Source organism: Camelus ferus, chromosome 1 (assembly GCF_009834535.1).
Source record: "Camelus ferus isolate YT-003-E chromosome 1, BCGSAC_Cfer_1.0, whole genome shotgun sequence".
In the NCBI taxonomy this organism is placed as follows: Eukaryota; Metazoa; Chordata; class Mammalia; order Artiodactyla; family Camelidae; genus Camelus; species Camelus ferus.
Genome location: NC_045696.1, coordinates 81898839 through 81926497, shown reverse-complemented (window position 1 = coordinate 81926497; position 27659 = coordinate 81898839). Strand labels below are relative to the sequence as shown.

Below are 27659 nucleotides of genomic sequence, written 5' to 3'. Positions count from 1 at the left end.
TTTCCAAAAATCCTTAAGTAGACCTGCAAAAATGTGGGTTAATGTGCACCTCCCCATCTACATCAGATCTATGTAAATGTACCCTGCTTAGTTTCGCTTGAGTTCAAACCTGTATCTTTGAGGCCAAGACCTTGGGAATTCAAGGGCAAAGTGAATTTTAATTTGGTACATTTTGTACTTTGATGAATAATGAAAAAAGAAAAAGAAAAAAAAAAAAAAAAAAAGAAACCCTCAAAGCTTGACTGGTTCTAGTCACATTTGCCTGTCGCTATTTCTCAAACCATTGTACATAAAATCACCAGCACAAAAGATCCTCGCCTCAAAAAACAGATTCCTGGAGAAAGCAAATCAAAAGAACAGGGGAGGGGAAAATGTGTTTGATTTCTCAAAAGTCTATTTACTGTCCAATTGATTTTTGGTCCTTGGATGTGCTAGCAAGTAATTAATTTTTATGGCTGATAAAATGAGTACTGAACGTGTACCATTAACTGCAGTTTGAAATCACTTTTTAAAAAATCTGTCATTTTGGTTTCTAAAAATTGTTTGCTTTTTTTTTTCTCGCTAGACAGGAGCCAAGTGCTGAGAGCTGACCAGATGCCAAGTCTCAGGACTGTCCCGTCTTCCACATCAGACCTTCAGCCGGGCCTTCTGAATATCCTCGAGGTTAGAAAATCTATTCCCCAGACTCGCAGATGCTGTTCTCCCCCCACTGGCTCTGCACAGAACATCATTATCTTTGCTGAGCTTCTGTCTCTATGGCAATAACAGATGGGAAGTGCTGCGGAATTATTCATGTTCTGGAAAGGAGGCAGTCAAGAAGGAGGGGAAGGTGGTGGGGGGTGGGAGAGGGGGCACGACCTGGGAGCAAGGCGATGGGGGTGTGAGGCACGGAACTTGGGAGTGGAGGGAATAAGAGGCTTCTGATCTTCTGGTAGGCCCGTTGGGAGGAAAACGGGGGGGGTGGGGAAACCTATGAGCACAGGAGCATTCCCAGTTGGCCGCCTCAAAATGTGGACCCCACATGAGTGACCTTGAAGCAGTAAAACCAGGAGAAATTGGACGACAATGAGCAAAAAGAAAAAAATTAAAAAAGGTAGGAGACAAAGCTCGAGTCTTCTGAATTCGGTTCACCGAGACCTGGGGGACTGTTTCAGTTCCTGATCTTGCGGTGGGGTGCAAAAAAGGGGTTTTTCTTGGTGTTTCGAAATATGACGGAGCAGCTCGGCAGAGTTCAATATGCTAATTGGCTAGCCTGGGAACACGGACCAGGACACCACTCTGTTCGGCCCTCAGGGTCACAGCCCAAAGCTCTGAAGTCGTTGCTTTTCTAGTCTCATCTCGTGTTCTCCTCCAAAACAAAACCCCAAACCCTTCAGTAAACACTGTAGAAACATGTAATTTCTAGGTCCCTTTTGGAACCGAGAGAGCAGTCTGGTGAGGGGGTGGGGGTGAAGGGAGGCTGAGAAGTAGAGACAAAAATGTTGTCTCTCGGTTTTGCCGGAACTTTGGTCAGTCCTTTGGCCCGGCCCGATGGAGAAGGAGGTCAGCCTGGCGAAGGCGTCTGGGCGGAGGCCACCCAGGACAGGCGGGGGCCGCCGGGGTGGGGCGGAGCGCAGCGCAGGCAGCTGGCGGGGCGGCCCTTCCGCAGGAGGCCTCGCGGGGGCGGGGGGCAGCCCCCGCGCGCAGAGCCCACACGGGGGGGCGCGGCTGGGCGGCCGCCACCCTGCTGCCTCCGGGGCGGGGCGGCCCAGCTGCGGCCGCGCTGGGGGAGGGTCGCCCGTGCCTGACCTCGGGCGGCGGCGCTCCGCCAGGCGGGCCCTGCCTCCGCCCTGCCGGCTGCTGGGGTCGTGCACAGTGCACCGTGCGGCCGCCCTGCCCCCTCTCTCCGTGTCGCGCGGCAGCCGAGAGACCAGGGCGCCCCCGGGTCTGGCCCGTCACCACCGAGCAGCGGGTGGGACGGGGGCGGGGCGGTGGCGGCCCCAGACAGCCGGCTGGGCGACTCGAGGAAGGAAGGAGGGAGGGCGGCGGTGGGGGTGGGGCGGGGAGGGAACATCCTGTCTGCGCCGGGCGCACCGCAGACAGCGCCGCGCGCCAGCCGCCCAGACGGCGCGCGGGGCCAGGAGCGCCGGGCGCGCGCCTGGGGGGAGGGGCGCGCGCGCGCCAGACGACTGGCCGGGGGTGCCCTCCGGAGCCACAATAGGCCAGACGGCACACGCGTCCTCGAGGGGCAAGAAGCCGCGAGGCGGCGGCGGCGGCGGCGGCGAGGGCGCGCGCACGGTGTCTCTGCTGGCTCGGTTCCCCTCCCCTCCCCCCCGCCGCCCTCGCTCTCCCCCGGGCGGCCGGAGACGGCGGCGGCGTCTGCGGGAAGCCGTGTGTCTCCGCAGTGACGTGGGCGGGCCGAGGGCTCGGTGACGTCAGAGGGCTGTGTGTAGCGATGTGTGTGGGGTTCGGAGCGGCGCCGGCACAGCCGAGGGGAGCGAGCGAGCGGCGGCGGCGGCGGCGGGCACAGGTGCGGCCCCGGCTCGCGGGGGTGACGCGGCGGGAGGCAAGGGGCGCGCGGCCCCTGGGGTGCCCGACGGCGGCGTCGGAGGGTAGTGGGGAGTTAACAAAGCTCCTCGGGCTTCCTCGGGCTTGGAGGCCGGAGTCGGGGGTCCGGATGCGCGGGTCCCGGGTGGGGTCGGGGCCATGGGGTGGCGCGGGGCGGGTGTCCCACGGCAGATAATGCTTCGCCCATCCCGGACGGTGGACGCGGGCAGGGGCAGGGCGCTGCACTTGACCAGAGCCGTCGGGACCCCGGAGACCCGGACGCCGGTCACCGCCCCCCTCCCCCCGCCGCCCGTCTGCGCTCCGCAGGGATGCCCCGGGCTGGATCGGGTCGGCCGGCGCCCGGCGGCGCGGGGATCCCGGCTCCGCGCCCCACCCGCGCGCTGACCCCTCTGCCTCTGGCCCTGGGCAGGCGAGGGGAGGCGCAGACTTAGGGGTGCTGGGGTAACACCCGAAACTTCCCGGGGAGAGGGTGCGCGGGGGATTTCCACAGTCCTCCTCGCGGCCCCCTCAGTGGGGCGATGTTGGGAGGGCACTGGGGTGTTCCGAGACCGCAGGTGGGGGTTGGGGGACTCCTCTTCCTCCACTTCCCACTGCCACCTTGCATACCCCAAGGCGGGACTGTTCCCTTGCCCTCCACTCTCCGCCTCCCCCTGGAGTATGAAATGGGTGAGTGGCTTTGTGTGGGCCGAGGATTTCACGGTTTGGGGGCTCCCCCATTCTAGGTCATGCCTTCTGCCCTCTTCCTTGGCCTGCGTTGGCTGAGGTGTTCCTGTGGTGGGCGAAAGTCAGTACGTTGGCTAGTGGCCTTGGCCCTTAACCCTTTTTGTCTGTTTTAAGGTAAATTTCTCGGAGTTTGGGAGGCATACGTTTCTATTTATTGAATTTCTTTTGGATTTTCTCTGTAGAAGGAAGTGGAAGAAGAATCTTTTCTTTTTCCCTTTTCCTCCATTTGCATTCTTTGTGAGGTCTGTCTGCCTTGTGGTTTTTGTCCCGGATTAGTCTTGTTCAAGGATGGAGATTCCCAGGAGTGGAGTCTATAGCTTTTGGCTTCCATTAAGCAAATTCTCTAACCTTTTAAAGGGAAGGTTAATTTTTGCCTACAGTCATTCCGGAAAAATAGCATACTCTGACTAGAGGAATTATACACTTAAGATTGTAATTTAGTTACATATGGTAGATATGTTAACTAGTATCTCTTTTTTTTGGAAGAAACTGGTGTTTTTTTTAATTAAGAGATGAAGTAATAGATTGTTTTAGTTAAAAAGCCATAACTGAGAAAGCCTGTAGTACTGAATTTTGGGTGAGATGTTCTGCTTGAGGTTCTTCCTGTTCCGAGTTGGAATAGTCCTCACCCTTTTGAGGGATATTATTGTTCCCTTTACCCATTTCAAATTGCTTTCGTATTTAAATGAAGATTCTTCTAGTTAACTGTTAGATTTAAAGAAATCACTCAAGTGTCACCTTTGGTGAAGTGAACTCAGTTTAAGATTAAGAAACTAGTTTCAAACTGACCCTTTGGCCTCTGGAGCAAATTCAAATGTAACTCTCCCCCCAACCCCTCTTCTCTTCCAGATTAATTAAAAGAAGAATTAACAGTAATCCTTGAAGATAACTGGACAATTTTTCTTTAGATTTCATTTTTAATTGTAGACGTTCAAGTAGAGTCAGAGGCTCTTCTTGCTGGTGTGAAGATTTATACAAGTCTTCAGTTTGTCCACACAGACCAACAGATCATCATTTTTGGAGAAGATACCCCCCCCCACCTTTGGTGTCCTTGGTGCCAAAAATTAAATTTGAGTGCATTATTTTGACACAAGTAATTGCATAGACTTTTTGCGTGTTGTGCTTAAAACCAAACCAAACCATTGCGTTGAACCTGGACGTCTTGAATTGAGAGAATTGGTAACTTTATTTTAATACATATATCTGAAGAATTAGAAATAAAGGCTTCCTTGGAGGTGTGCCTTTTAAAATTATTTTCTTTATTATTAAACATAAAGTAAGAAATTTTATAGTACCTGCAGTGAAATTACACTACAGTATAAGCAGAACCAAAACAAAGTTGCAAAATCTATTGAGTAGTTTAGGGCAATCTCTCTGGAAACTTAAATTTTCTGTGAGAGTAAGTTACCATAAGTATTGGTATACATTGCTTTTCTCTCTTCAGATAAGCAACTAAATAACAATGCAAATCTCAGACTTCCTTATTTAAACCAGTAGTTTTTTTAGCAATGGAAAACCTACAAACAAATTTTCCCTTGGTTCAGGGCTCAAATAAAAAACTGAATGGAATGGGAGATGATGGCAGCCCTCCAGTGAAAAAAATGATGACGGACATTCATGCAAATGGAAAAATGATGATAAACAAGATGCCAACAGTAAAGAAGGAACACTTGGATGACTATGAAGCGCCAATGGAAACTGATGAAGAGCATGTCAAGCGAACCTGTGCCTCTGTGCCTGAACCTTTACATTTAAATCCCAGTTTGAAACACACTTTGGCACAGTTCCATTTAAGTAGTCAGAGTTCTCTGGGTGGACCAGCCGCATTTTCTGCTCGGTATTCCCAAGAAAGCATGTCACCTACTGTATTTCTGCCTCTTCCATCTCCTCAGGTTCTTCCTGGTCCACTGCTCATCCCTTCTGATAGCTCCACAGAACTCACCCAGACTGTGTTGGAAGGGGAGTCTATTTCCTGTTTTCAGGTTGGAGGAGAAAAGAGACTCTGTTTGCCCCAAGTCTTAAATTCTGTTCTCCGAGAATTTTCACTCCAGCAAATAAATACAGTGTGTGATGAATTGTACATCTATTGTTCAAGGTGTACATCAGACCAGCTTCATATCTTAAAGGTCCTGGGAATACTTCCATTCAATGCCCCATCCTGTGGGCTGATCACATTAACTGATGCACAAAGACTATGTAATGCTTTATTGCGGCCACGCACTTTCCCTCAAAACGGTAGTATACTTCCTGCTAAAAACTCATTGGCCCAGTTAAAGGAAACTGGCAGTGCCTTTGAAGTGGAACATGAATGCTTGGGCAAATGTCAGGGTTTATTTGCACCCCAGTTTTATGTTCAGCCTGATTCTCCATGTATTCAGTGTCTGGAGTGCTGTGGAATGTTTGCACCCCAGACATTTGTGATGCATTCTCACAGATCACCCGACAAAAGGACTTGCCACTGGGGCTTTGAATCAGCCAAATGGCATTGCTATCTTCATGTGAACCAAAAATACTTAGGGACACCTGAAGAAAAGAAACTGAAGATAATTTTAGAAGAAATGAAGGAGAAGTTTAGCATGAGAAATGGGAAGAGAACTCAGTCCAAGGCAAGTTTTATTTTATTTTTTAATAGTAATTTTGAATAATGGTTATGGTTTACCTTGAAATCAAGTCTGTTAGAATGCAACTTAAGCTGTGTGTTAAGAATCTTGCTGCTCATGCAACAACAAAAATATTGATATATGTAATATGTTTGTGTTATACATTTTAGGGTATAAAATGCTTTCCTGTGTGTGTTTGATCTTCTAAATACCCTACTGAGAGAAGTGGGATTATTCCCATTTTACAGATAAAGAGAATGAGGCTCAGAGAGATCAAGTGGCTTTCCCAAGATTATATAGCCAGGGAGTGGAGGATTTGGGACTTCCTTCTCAAGCCATGTCCTTTTTCTTTTTCACACATCCTGCTTTTTGATGACTAAATCTGTTGTTTTCCTAGGACTCAAGACAATTTACACTTTAGTGCTATCTCCATTTGCAAATGGTATAGTAGCTAGCCAAAACAGTTCTGGTGGTGGGTTCCAAACAGCGTTTTTCAAAGGTACGTTTAGGATTTCTGACATTGTTTCTGTAATTGGATATTCAGACTTGATCAGTATTGGAAACAAATGGAAAAGACAGATTTATCTGAAGAATTTATGATTCTAGTCACCAAGAATTTTTAAAGAATAAAATAATTTAAAAAATTATGACAGGTAGAATAAAGAAAAGATTACTTTAGAGTAAATAAATATTAATATCAGCAGAGAGATTTTAAACTTACTTGCCCACTGCATTATCTAATAGGCTTAAACTCAAAACTTCATTTTAAGAGTTTGAATGCCTAGCTAATAGACAAAGTTTAGGCTATTAAATACTCAGTTTGTTGATCTGGTTTTTAAATATTTTCCCACTAGAGTAAGATCAGTAGCTAACACTAAGTGTTTAAAATGTGGCAAGCACTGTTCTTGAGCAGTTTCACACATGATTTTATTTGATTGGTACCACAGAAAGTTGGCCGCGTTTCATCTGAAGAATCTAATTTTTTCTCTATTAGCTTTTATTTCTTGACATAATCTCGCCCTTTCTACTTCGCAGAAGAAATGAATGAAGTGTATTAAATGACTGAAGGCTATTTATAGCAAGATAAGAGCTTGGGCAAGAACCTAAGTTTTGGTGTTCTGTGCTGTAATAGGGTGCCTTTCATGTTTTGAGGGAAATTTAGTTACAGTGTCATTTTAAGACAGTGATTTGCTTCTGAAGCTTAATGGCGGTAATTTCAGATGTGAATTCAGAGTAGTTTGCTACTTGCTGATTCCCAAGGGTCTGTACTTTTTCGAAATTCTTTTCCTGTGGCTACTAGGTAAGTTTATATTGTTCAGGCGCAGTTATTAACTGATTTTAAAGCAGGATTGACTTCAAGCCAGTTCTCACATTGCTGGACTTAACAGCTGGCCTGGTCTGATGCTGAAGGTTGTGCTTAGAATTACCTATATTCTCAAAATGTGAAATGCCCATTTTGATATTTTTAATATCTTGCCCCAACCTGATGAGGAGCTGTACTCTTGCATGTCCACAGGTGGCCACATTATTTGCCAGATAATCTTGGTCCAGTCTTGATTGCTCTGACATAAACATTTTGGAGATAAATTACTTTGCCTATTATTCCTGCTCTATTTGTGAGAAAAAATATCTGAGAACCATGATAAAGGTTAAAAAAAAAAGGTGATGAATTTACTTAACTGAAACTGAATGTGCTAGGGTTTGGTTAAAATTGAAACCATTCTTCATCTGTATGTAGTCCTTTATTGTCTCAGAATTTATTAATTTCTACTCAGTTTTTTGGGGAAGGTGTGAGGTTTTTTCCCATCTTTTTACTATGTTATTTTTTACAGTGTTTGCTACGATGTTTCTGGTGTACTTTTGGTATTTTTTTTTTCCAATTTTATTTGAATTTTAAGCAATTTAAGGAAATTTAAGAAAATTACCAGTAATCAAACCGTTAAGAAAGATTTTTTGGGGGGGGTTCACATGTAGTACATACTTGTGTGATTGTTTCACTGTGCTTGCCACTTCACATTTTGAAAATTATTCCTCAAAATTTCTTTTTTGACAATCTGTGAACAAGGTTTCTCAGATGAGAAACCAGTCCCAGATGGGTCATATGCTCCTAGTGGTGTATCTAGTAGGAGGTAGAATCAGGAGTTGAATGGAGGTCTTCTGACTTGAAGCCTAGTAATTATCACTACTTTTGCTGAAAGCAAACTCAGTAGAAGAAACTGAAGTTTGAGAAACAACTTTTCTTATCAACTTACCTTACTGTAATGGTTCTTAGACTCTATTCACTTGGGTGTAGACTAGTGTCTTTTACTGGGAAGGGGGCAAGGAGAGAGTCCTAGACTGAGGAACATTTTACCTTCTGTGAGTCACTGAGTTGATTGCCAAACAAACCAAACAGATCCAGAGGAACTCACTTTAAAAAGTAAAAGCAGGCACTTAAAAAAAAAATTAAAGAATATACTAAATATATTAATCTCTAATCTAAAGGACCTGATGTTTAGTGTGAACATGAATGTAATTTGATATGTTTAAGGTAGTTAGAATATTTTTTTCAAATTAAAAAAACCCTCAAACTCAGTAGGCAGTTGTTTGAAATACAGGAACTGTTAAATTATTTCTAAGGATGGAAATTATATTAGTAATGATCATCAACTATTTGCTTAGCTAAAAACTATATTTACTTTGCATAGTTAGGAGCTATATTTAGATGGGGAAATAAGTGGTATAAGGTCAGTGCTCTAAGTGAAGAACTGACTGTGTTTTGTAGACACCAGAGGTATAGTATTTTGAACTTTTTCTTACTCAGGTCACCACAGGTCTTGATTTTAGATCTGCCTAGGTTTTTTTGTAAAATGTTGTTATTAAACTGTCTCTTCAGATCTTTTGAGTGTTTCATGTTTTTTATTAGAAAAATGACTGTATGTTACAGTGCACAAATATATACAAGAATATTATATTCTTGATTTTTTTCCCCAAATCTTCAGTGGGTATTATATATTTGATCTAATTCTGATTTTGTTGAATCTTACATTTCTATCTATGGAAAAAAGGTTACTAAGCAAACTGATCATTTGTAAATAAAATTTGAAGGTTGATGTTTACTTAAGATTATTTTCAAGCACATTAGAAAAGCACATTTGTAGTCAATTGATAAGATCAGTGTAGGTGATTCTTTACTGTTAACACCATGTGGCTGACAATCTCCACTAGATAAAGATGGCTTATGCCCTTATTTTTTTTAGAAGTTAAAATTTAGATGTCTAACATTTAGACTTGACTGCTCTTAGGTAAGTAAAATAACAGTTTTTACTCTGCTTAGGGAAAAAACCCTATGGGTTATCTGTGATGCAAATAGATGATCTAAGATATCAACTTAAAAATTTTCCTCTTAAAGCCTATTAAACATTTCACTTTTTTTAGTTTTGCATTTTCCTTACAGTTCATCATTTCTGCAGAGGTCATTTGAATAAAGATAAAAGTACAAAAAATTCTCCCCTCTTGTAAGCTGTTTCTTGTAAGTGTATTTCTTAGTGCAAATTTAAATGAGTTAAGGAATTAAAAAAAAAAAAGATGGTTTTAACCCTTGGTAAACATAGTAATTAGCAAATAAACTGTTGAGTAAGACAACAGATCAAATGAGAGAATGGATGTAAAAGAATTTTGTAAGTTAAGAGTCTAGAAATATAGGCTAGTACTTCAAACTGTGATTGAAATATTTACTAATATGTTTTTGGGGATTTTTCCTCTCCCCAAACATTTTCTTGGTTTATCTAGAATTATCTGAAAATATTTCTAAGGTAAGTGAGGTAACTAAGTGTTGGGCTCAGATGTACCTTTTAGTTGTTTGTACACAACAGTTATACTAGTTGGATGTTTTGTTTACTTACTAAAATGAAGTATGCAAGAAGAAAGTATGCAGAACAGGTTTGTTATAAAATATATTGAAGAAGGACATTTCAGTGAAATCTTCAGAATGACTTTGGAAATAGTGCCCTCTCATGGTTTAGGAAATAGGGAGCCTTTAATCATTTTTACCATTAAAAAATGGTAAAACATTTAAAAATGTTAACATTTTGAAAAAGGCTTATGATAAAAAACTTAGAAATGTATCCTTTTGATGTTAGAAATGGGAAAAAAATTAAGAAACTTAAAGGAAGAAAAGAAAAAGGATGGACTTGAATCAACGTGCAGCCAGCTAGTAGTGTTCTCACAGCCCTGCGTACTTATAATTTATGCCACTAGGAGAACAAGGAAGAACTCAAGAATTGGGTTAATTTGAATCCCTTTAGAATTCTCGAAGTAGAAAGTGTGGAACCAGAACTCAATTTGTTCAGGTAAAGAGGTAGAACTAGTTTGGGAATAGTGTGTTAGTAATGGCTTGAACCTGATTTTGTCCACACATAGCATTTTGTTCTGTTGAGGTTTCATGTACGTTATATATATACATTAAAATAATGTAAGGATTTTGTTAGACTACAAAACGCATAAAGAATATAATTAATTAAGCCATTCTCTTTTGTAAAGGTGTGGTTTGCTTCCATCCCTCAATAAAGTATTACCGCCATGTTAGGCAGAAAGAGGAATGAAAAGGAAAGATACAAAATTAGTTTAAAACTCATTTTAATTTCCAGACTTAGAGATGGGTGACAGAAACACGTATGTAAAGACTAGGTGGAGGCTCCCTAGGGCGGGAAATCCTCTTCTAGTTTCTGAATGTAGAACGTGGTAGATGCTTAATAAAGGTTTTTATGAAAGTGAATGAAAACCCTTAGTAGCCCTAGAAAGCTACCAGTGATTTTCAAGGAGAAAAACAGGGTTAGTTTTAAACTGAAGTAGCATTTTATTTTCATTTTTGGTAATGAATTTATTTTGAGATGTCAAATAACCTTAAAAGTCTATGTTTTGTTTATCTTATAGGGACAAGGAATACAAAAGTTAAAAAAAAAAAGACTTTAATTAAAGACCACTTTTATTCCATTTTGAGAAAGTTTTTTGATGTGATTAAGAAAGCAATACAGGCCCATTATAGTAAATCCTTAAAAAGTACAAAGAAAACAACAGAGTTTTCTTGTAATTTCACCATGGAGTGATAACCACCATTGGAATTTATTCCTTTACATATGTGATACTTTGTAAATCTGTGCAAAAAGCATCTGTAGAGCACTCATGTTATTAATTTAAGATTAATTGTTGAAATAATACTTTGGGGCAAATTTTAGCACAGCGCACTTAGAATAGTGTCAGATTACAAATTTAGAGCAATAGACCAGTTGCAGTGTGTCACCCATGCAGCCTTTCTCATCTAGGCATCTATGAGAGGAGAATTAAGCCTTACAGAAGGGGTGGTATATAGTACCGTTCTAAATGCTTTGGAGAGAAGTTAATTCATTGCATACAATGGAAGCTTTGGAGCAGTTGGGCTTAATTCTCTTGAGAAGCCCAGCTGAGAAGGAGGAAGGGGGCATTAAAGAAGTCAATTTAGTGGGTCACCAGCATTTAAAAAATATATGAAATAGAGTAAAATGAAAAATGCAGTTCATTGCATATAGTAAAATTAATTTACCTTTTGATACTGTCAGTTTACATTAGTTGAAGGCCAGAAACTGAGATAAATTTTTTTAAAGTGTATATTACTGAAATGGACTAGAAAAGCAAAACCCTAGACTTATATAGAGTAAAACTTTTGACAACAAATATTTTAATGAAAAGATATATATGACATGGAAATTTCCGAGTAATTGCAATATAAAATAGACTGGACACTATAGAACTCCAGTATAAAAAAAAAATTATAAAGCCCCAGGAATTAACAGGATTTTTGTCAGTTTGTTCCTTTTCCTTCAAGTTTTAAAGGGAGTAAGTGATACCATGCTACTGCCTTTACATGGCCTTGTTTCCATGAAGGATTTAAAATGATAGTTGCACATTGTAGGAACATGGGCCTTTGCTTTTCCTGTGAGCATTTTTAATCACTTTTAACCCCAAAACTGGCTTTGTGAGGTAGGTGGTATGATCTTGCAGCGTGGAGGAGCAGCAGACATTGTTATGACTCCTGCAGATCCATCTTTGGTAAGTTAGTGGAGGTGCTTGGATCATATTGTTCCAGTTTTGCATTAGGTTGATTAATTCTAATAATTACAATGAAGCCAGGCACTAAAACTAAGCCTTAAAATCTCTTAAGTAGCTATTTGCTACCTTGCAACACTATTCCTGTTTCAGTAGTTGAAACACTCATTCACAACACGTTGAAAGTATTGAGGAAAGCTGATCCTATTCTAAGAGATTCAGTTTCTTTCAGTAGGAGTCGCTGGCAGCTGTCTGGTAGGGCATCTTTTGTGTCCTTCTGAAATCATTTATGGACCACTTGAGTGTCTTAGTATTACACACAGTAAAAGGAGCCTGGGAAGTATATTTGCTTTATACCCAAGGAGTTGTTGCCTAACTATGTGTTCGTTCATGTATTTAGTGAGGTTAACGATTTATGTTTGGCTCATACAAAGTAATGTGTATTTGATATGCATTATATTTTATTTTTTGTGTAATCACACCATTATAGAAGGATAGACTGAAATTTACCAATCTACTAGTGCTTTGTATGCTTACTGGTATATAAATATCAAAATGTAAAAATCATTGTTTTTCTAAATTTTGTTTTTAAAAATAATTTCCCACATATTTTAAAAAAATTTAATTATTTTTTTTGGAGGGGGAAGGGTTTGAAATCCCATTCATACTTTAAGGCATTGTCTGGATTTCTTTAGTTAGTCAATGTTTGTCATTAAGATTTAATTAAAGATCATAATACTAATCTGATATCATAATTACAAACTGGAATACCACTTAAAAGCCAAGGTTGTTATTGTTTTTTAACACCTTTATTGTGGTATGAGTCCTGTACAGTAAACTATAAATGTTTCAGATGTACAATTTGGTGAATTTTGAAAGATGTGTACCATGAAACCACCACCACGATTAAGATAGTTAATAACATTTCCATCACTCCCTAAAAGGTGCAATTTTCGAATTCCCAATTTATCCCTTCCCACCCCCTTTACCCGCTGGTAACCATAGTTTGTTTTCTATGTCTGAATCTGTTTCTGTTTTGTAGATAAGTTCATTTGTGTCCTTTTTTTAGATTCCACATATAAGCAATATCATGTGGCATTTTTCTTTTTCTTTCTTACTTCACTTAGAATGACAATCTTCAGGTCCATCCATGTTGCTGCAAAAATTTTATTTTTTACGAAAAGCCAAGTTTATTATTGAAGATAAGTCTGGAAATTTTAGAGGGTTTTGATTTTTGTGTTATTTTTATTTTTGGTTTTGGTTTTTTTAAGTGCAAATTGGAAAGTTTGTATATGAGTAGTGCTGAGTGGGTGGAATTGCTTTTATAACTAGAAAGTGGTAATAAAATTGCTGATTGGTCTTTTTTATAAATGAAATCAAGTTCTCTAAATTATTTGTCATTGTGAGACTAATAAGCATTGTACCAAAATACAATGGTTCTTTATTAGGAAATCTGATTATTAAAGGGTTCTGTATACATAACATAGTAAGTTGAAATTTAGAGAAATTTGAATAAAACATCTTCTAATTTCTACTTATTTAAAATTTACTCTTCTACTATACAATTTGGGATTGTTTAAATTTTGCTTTCATAGACATTATTTGTTGTTTTGAGGTTTTGGAATGAAATCATATGTCTGAAGTTTTTCTTATGTGTTTCAGATGAGGATGCCATCTGTTCATTTTGTGGTAGATAATGGTGGGGACGTTGGACAATAGTATTTTAAAATGTTAAGACTCTAACTTAAGTTACTAAGTGATCTGCCTCTCTTCTTTGCCAAGTAATGTAGTGTATTCTATTTTAACGTTTAAATACATAAAGAGAATAAATTAGTCTTTTATTGAAAGGTAAGATAAAAGGCAGTAGATGCTTGTATCTTGGTGTCTAATTTTTATTCCTGATCAGTAGTAGCATTACTGCTGTGCCATTTAATTATATTGTTATGTTTTTGAAGATCTAATTTGTATGTTGCCACAAATGCAGAGTAGATGAGAAAATCTGGCATGCCTGTGAATATTCTGTTGTATAATATATGCTTTTCTTAATTGTTTTTAACATGCAGTTAGGATAATTTGTTATAAATGTGTTTATGGTTTACCACAGCATATTAAGTAAAATTAACTCCCAGCATTTTATCATGGTTAGTGTTGTGCATTTCCCCATCATTTATGTCATTTACTTTGTAGATCTGATCTCTAAAAATACATCCCAGAGACTGTTGGGATTCTTTGGCACTTCATAGTACTTCATGGAACAGAAGGGTATTAAATGTGAAAGAGACTATCTTGCGAGTTTTGTGGTAGCACAGTAACCTTAAAAGAGGCCACCCTAGAAATTAATGAGCTACACTGTCAGTCAGAATTCATTCAGCAAATATTTATTGAGTTCCTACTACATGCCAGGCATAGTGCTAGGTAGTGAAAATACAAAAGTAATTAAGACAGCCCTTGACCTCAAGCTGCTGTTCAGACAGAGTCCAGATAGCCAATTGTCGGGGATTTTGTATAGGGAATTCAGACATTAGCTAGAGGACTGCACCAAGTGGTCTTTAAGGAGGGTTTCTTTAGAACCCCTCCTCTGACTGCCTTAGTGGGTGTGTGCAAGAATAGGAAACGAAATAAAGGACAGAAACTAGAAAGGGATGGATGTTTAAAAATGAACAAATGTGCTAGCAATTATTTAAGGCGGCATTTGAAGTTTAGAGACATCATAGAAACAAAGATACACTGAGTTTGGATCATGAATAAAAGTAAAACAAATCAAGCTGTAGAGTTTTGAAATGAACTTGATAAAAATTGAATCAGATTTCAAGTCAAGATCTTTGGCTGAAGAAGTTTAGAATTTGTTATTCTGAAGTTTGAGATTCCAGATATTCATAGTAGGAAGAACTTTTAAATATATAAATCAATTTTAGCAATTTTAATTTTAAAAATTTGGAACCAGTTTATTTCTTGGGCAGCACATCCAGAATTATTTCAGATATAAAACTGATTTAAAGTGGAACTTTCTTTATTTTCTAAATAATGAGTTTAAAAATACCTTCGAAAAAAGAAAATTCTCATTTAATTTAAGCCGATCTTACATTTTATTGATTTATTAGAGTGAGCTTACCCATGCTCATTCGCACCTCTTTGTCCCCGTGTTGGTGTGAAAAATGTTATGCCTAAGTGAGTTTTCTAGATAATGAAACTACTCTTTTCAGCACTGTTTTTAAAACTAAAGCTTTAAAACCTTTTTTTATGAATTCTAAAATGTCTTAAATAGTTTTCAGTCTTTCTAAGTATATGCGTATGGTATATATATGTATGTGGTATACTACTTATGTGGTATAAGTAAATATAAAATACAGTCTATAAATATAGATTGTAATTTAACTGTGTCATATTGACCCAAGACTTCTGAAACATTAATTACTCTGTTGTGATAAGTATAGGGAAAAATTGAGATGTATTAAATTTTTGCCCTGGCCTATGATAAAACCCTCAGATTGTCTTGCTTTTTGGATCAGTTTTTGTGTTAATGTCTTGTAATTCTCTTCTCTCCTTAGGCTGTCAGCTGGCACCTGGCATCTATCATTTAGTATTTCTGTTGCCAGCAGTCAGTTCCATTTCTGATTTATGGTAGAACTAAGCTATAGGCTGACAAACAATGTAAACAAGTGATTGCTTTATTTTATAAAAAAGCAGTTGATTTTGCCCCAGATTCTGAACTTCTTTAGAATACTTGATCAGGATTGTGAGGTTGTAAAACAAATTCTACTCATACAGTCTAGAGGCCCTCACAGAATACTCAGCTCTCAGATCCTTTCAAAATATTACTCTTTTCTCTATAATTTTGTAGTCTTGTTAGTCTTTCAAATTCCTTGCCCAGTAATTCTTAATAAAAATGTTTATCTCCTACCAATATGTGTTTTGGGGGGAGGGGAGACAAAATACAAAACAAATGAAATGAGGAAGTTAGTTAACACAGGTTATTTATCCTTTTTTTAGTTTCTGAACCTTAGTTTTCTGATCTGTAAAATGGAGATAATTATACCTACTTGAAATATTTGTTAGAATTAAGCAGGATGTATAAAGTTCTTATCATGAACTTTGAGGTAGATGCTCATTAAGTAGTCAGCTGCTTTCTTTTTTTCCTTTATTTACAGGTACAGTTCATCCTTTAGGACTAGAAAGAGCTTTTCTTTTTTTTTTTTTTAAAACATTTTTTATTGATTTATAATCATTTTACAATGTTGTGTCAAATTCTAGCGTTCAGCACAATTTTTCAGTCATACATGGACATATACACACTCATTGTCACATTTTTTCCTCTGTGATTCCCTGTGCTATACAGTATAATCTTGTTTATCTATTCTACAATTTTGAAATCCCAGTCTATCTCTTCCCACCCTCCGTCCCCCTGAGAAAGAGCTTTTCATAGTTACGAGGAAATGTAGTATCCTGATAAGCGTTAGCAGACAAGGTGGTTTCAAAGTTTCGCAAAGTATTTATTGCTGTAGAATGTTATTCAGTAGAATATGCTAATAAACACTGTAGGAACGGTGGTATATTCTAGCTGATTGTAGCAATAAGAAGAAGAATCAGGGCTTACAAATGCTGTACATTTGCAGAGTACTATTATTTAAAATGGATTTTTAAAATAGATTCTCTAAGTATGGTATTTGATGAAATCATTTCTGGTGTTCCATGTTAACATTCATGCTGACTCAAGCCCTTCTTGTGACGGGACAGTTCATGTAGCAGTCTCCTTGAGTTTTAAGTGACTAAACATGGTAGTTTAAGGAAAGACTGTCTTATTATTTTTCTAGCGAGAATTCTTACTATTTTAATAGGAAGATGATTCTTAAATAGCATAATTCTTTACTCATCAATGTCCTCCAGAGGCAGCCTATGGCTCTATCAGATTGACTCAAAATTAACCATCATATCTTCCTTTAGTAAACTTTTCCCCTTCTGCATTTTTCTACAGATAGATACACCACCAGGAATGGAATTACACTCTTGGTATCCTGTTATAAAGCAGGAAGGTGACCATGTTTCTCAGACACATTCATTTTTACACCCCAGGTGAGTGGGTATTGGCTCATTCATTCATTCATTCGTTCGTTCAACCTCTATACATCAGGTACTATTCTAGGTCCTGGGAATTTATTATATATTTTTAGGCTTTCTTTCTAATCAATGAAATGAATTATAAATTGTGTTGCATATTTGAAATAACCTTTTCTGTGTGTTTCTATGTTTTTCTAAAAAATGGATCATTTCCTTTTTGCCCCAAAGTGAAAAAAATGAAAGTTTTCTTTTAATTTCCTTACTTCCCTTCAAGAGATAAACCAACTCTTCAAGAGTGTGGTGTACAACTTTGATATTTTAAAAAGAAACTTTTTTGAAACTTAGAAGTTTTCATAGTAACAATACCCCTCAAAATAAATTTTCATATTTTCAATAAAAATATACCATGGATTATAAACTTTTAATTTATTGAACCTAAATTTTTAATCTGCTGCTGTACATGTATATTCTCCCCAAGCACAGTGATGATGAATCTCAGTCTTACAGTTCCTTCTAGTCCTGTTGTGTTTGAAGTAAGTCTTTGGGCAGTATTAAGCTTGTCAGTTTTCTTAGCAGAATACTGAGTTTTCATCCTCAGAATTCATGTGATTAGTAGAGAGGAAAAATACAGATGTCCTGTACAAAGAAAATGTGATATAAGAGGAGATTATTTAGAGTTCAGAGAATGAAGTGTTAGGTCAGTTAAATGATTGCGTCTTTTGGCTAAAGGATAAGCAGATTATAGTTAGTAAAATGGTATTTACATGTCTAGCTCAAATTTGTTCCATGAGTCTCTCACATAATTTCCTGAACAATTTTATGTGAGCTGTGAGCAAAATGGGTAGTTACCCTTTGATCTTAGTTTTGCACAACTTATTATTGCTGTTTTATCAAGTAAGTAGGCAATACCACAGTGTTTTCAGAAGATTGCTCTGTGGGGTTTGATCCACGGAGGACTGCCCAGTAGCTGGACAGCATTCAGAATGCTAGTTCTTTCCCTAAGCTATCTAAGAAGGGCCCTGGGAGCTCCTCACTGGGGCTGCGGTGAATCAGGCCATAGCCATGCAGTGTGGGACTGAATCAGCCTCACCATCACAAAGAACAGGACTGCCTTGCTTTGGAGGGGGGCGGACGAGGAAATAGTCCTCCAAAGTAGTATATGGTCTGTTTTCTTTTTGGCATAAACCTTACCTACTCAGGGCTGTTGAATCACTCTGTAAAGATACTTCATGGTTTTCGTTCTCATATGGTTTTGAGGGAAAGAGAAGAGACTGATTTTCTTTTCCAGAGAGTATCTTCTTAGTGCTCAGAAATTACTTTTTGTAAAACAACAAAAATATCCTAATAACTTGTGTTCTTTCTGCCTCAACTACTAACTTTTTCAAGAATTCTTTTCTGTGACCCTTATTTTCTGGGTTGTTATGTTGTCTCTTTTGGTAAAAAAAAAAAGTTTAACCGTAGAAATAGATGTAATATATTTTGCTTTTTACCTAAATGTAATATGTATCTTACTTTGCCATTCTTTGTTTTCAGCTACTACTTATACATGTGTGATAAAGTGGTCGCCCCAAATGTGTCGCTTACTTCTGCTGCATCCCAGCCTAAAGAGGTTGCAAAGACAGAGGCAAGCAGATCCATACCAAGACAGTCAGAGAAGCCACACAGTAGTGGGAAACATCAAAAAACAGTGTCGTATCCAGATGTCTCACTGGAGGAACAGGAGAAAATGGATTTAAAAACAAATAGAGAATCATATAGTCACTTAGGTAAGTATTCAGAATTTACCTTTTAAAATCAAATATCTTAATAGACACATTTTTTCAGCACTTTCAAAGAGCATTTCTGTTTAGGAGAATTTTCCAGGTAATTAAAGATTTTGTCTTTAAAAAAATACCATGTTTCAGAACTCTTGAGTGACTCTTTGGAAGCTCAGCTGCTCTACTAGCATGGTGATAGCTATAGAGGCTAATGAGATAGATACACAGGCTAGATGGCTGCATACTGCAAGTGGCTTCTGTCTGATTATTTTTGATTCTTCCAGCCTTTTCTTTGCTGTCAGATTTCTTCAGAAGGTCCTTATTGTCTTTCCGATTTGCTATGAACTGAGAACCCATTTAACTGATAATATAAGAAGTATATGACAATCTATAAAAATACTGAATCAGTATGTTATACATCTGAAACTAATGTAATATTGTAAATTATCCTTCAATTTAAAAAAGAGAGAAGGGTATGTAAGAGCAGTTAGGTATAGGACTCAGGGAAACTTGGTTATGGAATAAGTAAGGATTGAAAACTCACAGCCATGGGAGCCAGGCTATTCGGCATAAATGCAGAATGCCTGCTGGACATCAAAAAACAAAAACAAAAAACTGTGTATTCACAGTGCCTTTTAAAATACCGTGGACCAAGCAAGACACGTCTGCCCACATGCTGCCTGTGCTACCCTCTGCGTAGCTGCAAAACCTTGCGTATAGCTTGGGCGAGTGTAACAGCTCTTTCAGCTTTCTTGGAACGGCTTTCTCAGAACAGTCATGTACCTGTTTCTGTAGATAATTGAGATTCTTGGGAGTGGGTTTCTGTACTTCAATTTTGAGGTTTTCTAAAACTTAATTTCCCTTAGATTTAAATATGTCAAATAATAATTAGTAATGTACCATTATGCCATGTTTGCATTATATTTGCCAAATTATCTAATTCTAGTGACTTAAAAAAATTGTTGATATAATTCATATACCATAAAACTTACCCTTTTAGAGTGTACAATTCAGTGGTTTTTAGTAAATTCACAGAGGTATGCAATGATCACAACGTTTGGTTTCAGAACATTTCATCACCCACAAAAGAAAACCTGTAATCCAGTAGAAGTTATTCTCCATTCTCCCTTTTCCACTAGCCTCTGTCAACCACTAATACATTTTCTGTTTTTGTGGGTTTGTCTGTTTTGGACATTTCTTGTAAGAGAGATCATACAACATGTGGCCTTTTGTCTAGCTTCTTGCACTAAACATAGTGTTTTCTCAGTCCATGTTTTAGCATGTGTTAGTAATTCTTCCCTTTTTATGGCTTAATAACATTCTAATGTATGGATGGATATACTACATTTTGTTTATCCATTCATCAGTTGATGGACATTTGGATGTACACTTTTCAGCTGTTATGACTAATGCTGTTTTGAAGACTTATGTGCAAGTTTAATGTGGACATAGGTTTTCATTTCTCTTGGGTATGTATTTAGGAGTGGAATTGCTAGATCATATGGTAACTCTATGTTTAATGTCTTAAGGGACTGCCAGACTATTTTCCAAAGCTGTTGCACCATTTTCATTTCTACCAGCAGCTTCTCAGGATTCTAATTTCTGCACATTTTTGCCAACACTTGTTATTGTTTGTCTTTGATTATAGCCATTCTAGTAGTTGTTAAGTGGTATCTCATAGTTTTGATTTGCAATTCTCCAGTGACTAATGATAATGAGTATCTTTTCATGCTTTTATTGAACATTTCAAATCTTTGGAAAAGTGCCTATTGAGATCTTGTGCCTATTTTTAAGTAGGGTTATTTGTCTCTTTACTATTGAGTTATAGGAGTTCTTTATTCATTCTGGGTACTAGACCCTTATCTACATAATATGCCATTCTGTCAATTGCCTTTTCACTTCCTTGTTAGTGTCCTTTGAAGAACAAAAGTTTTAGATTCTGATGGAGTCCAGTTTAGTTTTTCTTTGGTTGCTTACTTTAGGTGTCATGTCTAAGAAACCATTGCCTAGTCCAAGCTTACAAAGATTTACAGTTAAGAGTTTTGGCTCTTACATTTAAGTCTGTGATCCATTTTGAGTTAATTTTTATGTAAGGTATGAACCTCATTCTCTGTATATAGGTACAGTTGTCCCAACACTGTTGAAAAGACTTCTCTTTCCCAATTGAACTGTCTTGGCACCATTGTTGAAAACCAGTTGCCCATAAAAGTATGAGTTTATTTCTGGACTCAATCCTTATGCCAGTACTGCACACAGTTTTGATTTCTGTAGCTTTGTAATGAGCTTTCAAATTGGAGATTGTGAGTCCTCCAACTTTATTGTTCTTTTTCAAGATTGTTTTGGCTATTTTGGCTTCCTTTTATTTCCATATGAGTTTTAGAATCAGCTTGTCTATTTCTGCCATGAAGCCAGTTGGGATTTTGATAGAGATTGCACTAAAAACATAGATCAGTTTGGGGGTGTTTTACCATTTATCATTGTCCCTTTGGGCTGCTATAACAAAAATACCATAGACTGAGTGGCTGACACCACAAACATTTATTTTTCACAGTCTAGAGGCTGGGAAGTCCAAGATCAAGGCACCAACAGATTTGGTCTGGCAAGGACCTGCTACCTGGTTCATAGATGGCTGTCTTTTCACTGTCTTCTGCGTGGTTAAATGGTAGAGCTCTCTGAAATCTCTTTTTAAGGTCATAAATCCCATGATGGGGGCTCTTATGACCCTTGTGACCTAATTACCTCCCAAAGGCCCCACCTCCTAAACCATCACATTGGGGGTTACGATTTCAACATGTGAATTTTGAAAGTCACTGACATTCAGATCATGATAGCATCTTAACAATATTAAGTCTTCCAATCCACAAACATGGGATGCCTTTCCATTTTTTAGTCTTTTATTTCTTTAAATGATGTTTTATAGTTTTCATTGTACATGTTTTATACTCTTTTGTTAAATTCATTCGTAAGTATTTTATTATCTTTTATTTTATTTGTAAGTGGGGTTATCGTCTTAATTTCATTTATGGATTGTTCAAGTTACTTTTTAACAGAGTGATATTAATACTCTTACTTCATTTTTGCCTCTCAAAGATCCATCAGTTTCGAGTAATTCTACAAGTAAAAAGAAACCTGAGTCTACTACCTGCAACTCAACCAGGGACACAAGCAAGGTGGGAGCTGACCATGATGCTGTAGCTTCATCCTCCAGTTCTTGTCAAAGATGTCATTTGTGAGGATGATAAGGGAAAAATCATGGAGGAAGTAATGAAAACTTACGTAAAACAACAGGAAAAACTGAACTCAATTTTACAGAAGAAGCAACAACTTCAGATGGTAAAATTGTTATCTAAATAATAGTCCATTGTGAAAAGATACTTCTGCGTATTCTTAAGAAAAGTCATGATAACATGCTGCAAATGTATTTAAGATTATTCAGTTTTACGTTCATCAGAAAGATTAATATACTTTTAAATCTTTAGAGAAAATAATTTTTCTAGATAATTACTTCTATGTAGAATTGATATGACAGTGGAATTTTAGATTTTTTCTGTCCTGTTCTTTCCTGACTTGAAAATTTTAACATGATGGAAGTAAAGTAAAAATTGTATTGTGATTCTTTAAATTACAGGAAGTTGAAATGTTGAGTAGTTCAAAAGCTATGAAGGAGCTCACTGAAGAACAGCAGAATTTACAGAAAGAGCTCGAATCTTTGCAGAATGAACATGCTCATAAAATGGAAGAATTTTATGTTGAACAGAAGGACTTAGAGAAAAAATTGGAGCAGGTAATGAAGCAGAAATGTACCTGTGACTCAAATTTAGAAAAAGATAAAGAGGCTGAATATGCAGCGCAGGTAAGAATTACTCAGTTTGTATAGTGTTGCCCTTTCAGTGTGGAAATTGAAGCTGTTACTTTACTCATTAAAGAAATTACTTTTTTTCAAGCTTGTTTCATTAGACTAGATTTCAAAATAGAGAATTCCATTAAATACAACTTAATGCTGTATCATCTAAGATGATTTTTTGACCTTGATTGCTTTATTACTTTAAACTTTTATGGGTTTCTGTAATTGAGTTGTCTAAATCTCTAGCTGTCTGAATATCAAATGTTATATGATTTTAATGTAGTATATGTGCTTTCAAATCAAGTGAATTAACAACCATGAACTGTTGCCCACTGTGTTCACAAGCCCTGGAGCAAAAATGAACTCACAACTTGGGGAAGATGAACAAATAACTCAGTGTGAGCAGGCTGTGATGAGAGGGGTACTGAAGTGTTACGGCATCGTGAACGTGCTCTAGGTTCAGTTCTCTTGACCCTTTGTTTTTCCCTCATTTTAAGGTTATGTCAAAGTCAGATTAATAGTATTAGATGTTCAGGAGATTGCAGTATATATAAAACAGCTCATTTTGTAAAAAGTAATTTGAAAGTAGATCTTTGCCATGATGTGAGGAGTAAATGGAAAAACAAAACTAAGTGAAAACTGACACACTCTTTTAAATCACACAGCTGGCAGAACTGAGACAGAGATTGGACCATGCAGAGGCTGATAGGCAAGAACTCCAGGATGAACTCAGACAGGAACGGGAGGCAAGACAGAAATTAGAGATGATGATAAAAGAACTAAAGCTGCAAATTTTGAAATCATCAAAGACTGTTAAAGAATAAAAATCTTTAAAGAGATTCATCTGTGTATTCCCAACAGGGTTTATTTTTGTTTGTTTGCTTGGTCATTGAATTCTGAACAATTTATCTGCATGAAATAACTAGGCATTCTATCCATTTGTAGGTCAGAGAAAGTGAAGAGATTATATATTGGTACATCAATTTTTACATTTTCCAAATGAATGAAAGTGTATGTTTCTTTGAACTTTTTTTCAACTAGCTTAGTAACAGTACTATATGATTTCAACTATAATATTATCTGCCTATATTTCTAATGCAAATTTAGCAGTTGCATACTTTTTAAAAGCTGCATTGTGTGGTGGAAAATAGTTGTGGTCAGTTTTGTTATCCATATTTCAGACTCAATTTTAGATACAATGGCGGCTTCATATTTCATTTATAGAGCCACTCAAGGAGTTGAATCTCCATGTTTTTTATTAATACAGTCTCCTGTCTAAGTTGATGTAGTAATCTCATTATTATAATCAAAATTTGCTTTTGTTAATATTGTGGAATGAATTTCCACTGATTGTCTTCTATTTAATGTCTCCTGAGAGACATTTTGTCCATAGAGGGTTATAGCACACCCCATGGGGAAGGATTATATGCTTTCTTACACACTGCTGCTAAACACAAGAAGCAGTTATAATTAGCTTTTTTTGTTTAAATGGGGTTATATTTAGAAAAAAATTTTTATGCAGCAACTTCAGGAGAGGGAATAAAATGTAATAATTTTTGAGCTTCTGTTTATGTTGTTAATAGTGGTGTGAGAATATTAATGTACTTGAGAAAAACTGATAACATTGATGTGTATCAGTTTCTATACAATCCATAATCCTCCTGTACAGTTTTTATATGTAGTTATGGGTCTTACTACAATTTATATAATGGATTTGTTTTCCTTAATGGATTTGTTTTCCTTTAAATTGTAAAATATTAAACACCTTGAAGATTATTTTGGACTTTTGTATGTTTAAATGTCAAGTCTTACCAAAATTTGCACGAATGGACCATTTTCAGTTACTATTTAATATCAAAATCAGGAATATACAGTCAGCTGGTAGTGTTTAGTTATTGCTACTAAAAGATTTTTAGATAATTTTTAGAAGACAAAGGAATTCCATAGTTTGGGGGAGGGGCAACTTCTGCACTTTTTTTTTTTTTTTTTTTTTTGCACAGAAAGCCTGTCATTCTTTTAATAGCAAATTTCATATTACTTAAATCTTGGCTTAACAGGTACTAGGTAAAATTCTTAGTATGTATTTTTTAAAAGACTTTTCCAGAATCTGCCATTAATTGACATTATTATCCCATGAATTTCATGTTTATATTCTTGTGTAAGGTATTGTATGAAATAACTTGAGACCTAAATTTGTTTTTAAAATAATTCAGCTAGGATTAAGATTATTTACTATTCCCACCATAGGTGATGGATACTCTAATGATATAGAACTTCAAAAATAAAGATGTTATCATTTAACCAGTTATTTTCATATTTTGCTTAATGGTACTTAATATATCCTAAAAGAATTTTTATACTTCTCGAAGTATAGTTTCTTCACTAGAGTGTGGTCTAAGTGTTTATTTTCTATTTTCCATTCAAATTTTACTATATTAACCCTGCAGTTTACTTTGTTGATTATTGGAACCTACTCAAGGAGGAACACATGTCTAAAATGACATATAGGAACAAATATTAAAAGTGACATGCCCTCCTATTACCTCTTATTTATCTTTATCTGGAGAAAGAAAAATCACAAAGACATTTTATGACATAGTTTCATTTTAGTTGTAAATTAGCTGTGTCATAGCTAAGCTTTTTGGGAGACAAAACTCAAGGCCCTGTAATTTCATTTATTTTTCTGATTCACTCAAAATCTACTTATGTTACTTAGTTTAAATAATTAGCTTACTTAGGTTTTAACTCAAAACTTCTAAAATAAATTGCCTAATCTTTGAAATATGTTATTTGAAAATTCTAAGCAGTGCTTAATTACCTTTAAATTTCATAAACTCTTAGTTTAAAATTGAGTAAAGAACTGCTTTTTCTGGTCCTTCACATAAGGGAAACTTGCCACGTGAAATTGTATAGTCTTTATTTTCCAGAAGCTACATCGATGTGCCATAGGTTTCTGTCTAACTTCTTTGAAAATAGTTTTTTTTAGTCAATTGTAAATATTATGCCTATTCTAGTTAAAAGTCATTTTAAGTTAAACTTGTACCACATAGCTTGAAACTATTGAGACTTTGTAATACTTTACAAGTGGCCTCTGCTTAAAATACCCGTATAAACTTACTCTTATTCTTGGCATGCTCATTTTGTGTGTTGATTGCTAGCCTGAAGTTTGTTTTGGTGTTAGTTGTTTTGGTGTTAGTTTTTGTGTGCCAATTCATCAGGAAAGCAGATTTTCCCTCAGACTTTATAATGTTATTCTTTGTAGGAAAAATACAAAAATATTTACTTTAAAAACCTGTGTTAAAGGAATGGCCTATCAAGAGTGCTAGAGCATCTTTAAAAAGAAGAAAAGATAGAATATTAGTTTACTGGGTGACAAGTGATGTTTAATTTGGGTGACGACAGTTTCTATACTCTAAACTTCATGAGAAGAAGGTACCAAATCTATAGAAACATAAAACCTGCTGTCATTGAGAAAGCTCTAAACCACCCTGATATCACAAATACAACTTAGGACACTATCAAAGGATTTGACCAACAATATAATTTTGGCTTGTGCTTTAGTTTTGTAAAGCATATTCTTTTGCTTTTGAATTTCTGTGTCCAGAAGAGTTGGGATGTTTTATGCTTCTTGAACTAATTTTATAACATATTTAATATATTACCAATTGAGATATAAAATCATGTGTACATATTGAATTAAAAATCAGTTACTAAATAATAGACTGAGTACAATGATACTTGCAGGTTATCCATATATTTTAGAAGTCATGACAGAATAGCCAATTTATTTGCACATCTATGGCTTCTGTTTGAAGGAAAGTAAAATGATAAGGCAACTCGAGTAACAGAAAACATGTTTTATTTCCCTGAAAGTAATAGGAAAGCTGGTGCTGAAGGTTTTTGATCAGTTTCTAAAATTTTGTTGTCCATGACTTATGTTTTGATTGCTTAGGGAAGAATCCTCGTTTTTATTTGCTCTTATACATTTAATCTGCGTGACAGGACATTAAAAATTAATATAATGGAAAGTTGTGCTCATACTGTACATCTATTTCTGTGCTTGAAACTACTTATTTTTATTGAAACTGTCAGCAATAAGGGACACATTACTGCTGTATTATAAATTGTGGGATTGAATAATTTAAACAGCTTAAATTTATTTCTATTATTGGAAGAAATTCATATGGGTAGTCTATATTGCATCTTGTTTAAAAGGACAGTTTTTTTTTTTCTTTTGTAAAATCTTCCCATTTTCAATGGTTTCTAAATTACATAATGCAATTTGGAGCTTGTTTCTTTAGTGATAGACTTAAATGTCTTATATAGTGCTACTGTTTTTGAATTAAAATGAACAAATGTAAAAATTGAAATTTAAAAATTAAGCCCAGAAAACAAAATAGTGTATTAAGTTGGTTGAATGTAAAGAAATTTACAAAGTTTTTTCTTCAATATAGATACCTCACTTGAAAATAAAGCACAGCATACTTAAAGTAGTTCTAGTGAAAAAAAAAAATCCTACTAAAAGAATTGCTAAATCTTGAACAACTTTTGGGGAATTATAGTTTGGAAGAAATAAAATATATTTGCTTTTAACCATCCTATTAGAAGTATTTATTTATCCTGATAATTTTAAGCCAACACAGTAGTCTTAAATTATTTCTGAATTTCTAATCTGTGAACGCGGTAAATGAAAGATCTGTTGTGCAACTATTGACACAAATTGTTGACTACATTGACCATAATTCAATTTAAAATTTTGCCAATGATGTACAGTTTTATGGTTAAAATTGCTGTGGTTGGTTGCATTACATGACACACAAAACTGTCCTCTACCTCACGTGAAATAAATATTTTATATGGTTTTACTATAAAACAAGACTCATCTATCTGGTCAGTTAGTTTACAAATTTTGAATTATATTTATTGAAACATGACATACTGTGCTCTTAGCTTATACCTCAATTGTATTTTGCGCTGTTTTCCATTTTCATGCCTTGTAAATAACTTGTATAGATTGTGGATTAAATTCCAAATAAAAACTTTTAATGCCAATGGAATTGATTCAAGCCA

At 36.8% G+C, this 27659-nt stretch overlaps 1 protein-coding gene across 1 annotated transcript; it reads left to right on the top strand.

Moving 5' to 3' along the window:
• Positions 1-2149: 2149 nt before the first annotated feature.
• SKIL (SKI like proto-oncogene) lies at positions 2150-27659 on the top strand. The gene is given in 9 exon segments (XM_032484439.1): positions 2150-2509; positions 4120-4449; positions 4815-5876; positions 16906-17003; positions 18522-18754; positions 21836-21948; positions 21950-22078; positions 22374-22598; positions 23255-27659. Coding segments are annotated over 7 exon segments (1995 nt in total). The 5' UTR covers positions 2150-2509; positions 4120-4449; positions 4815-4838; the 3' UTR covers positions 23414-27659.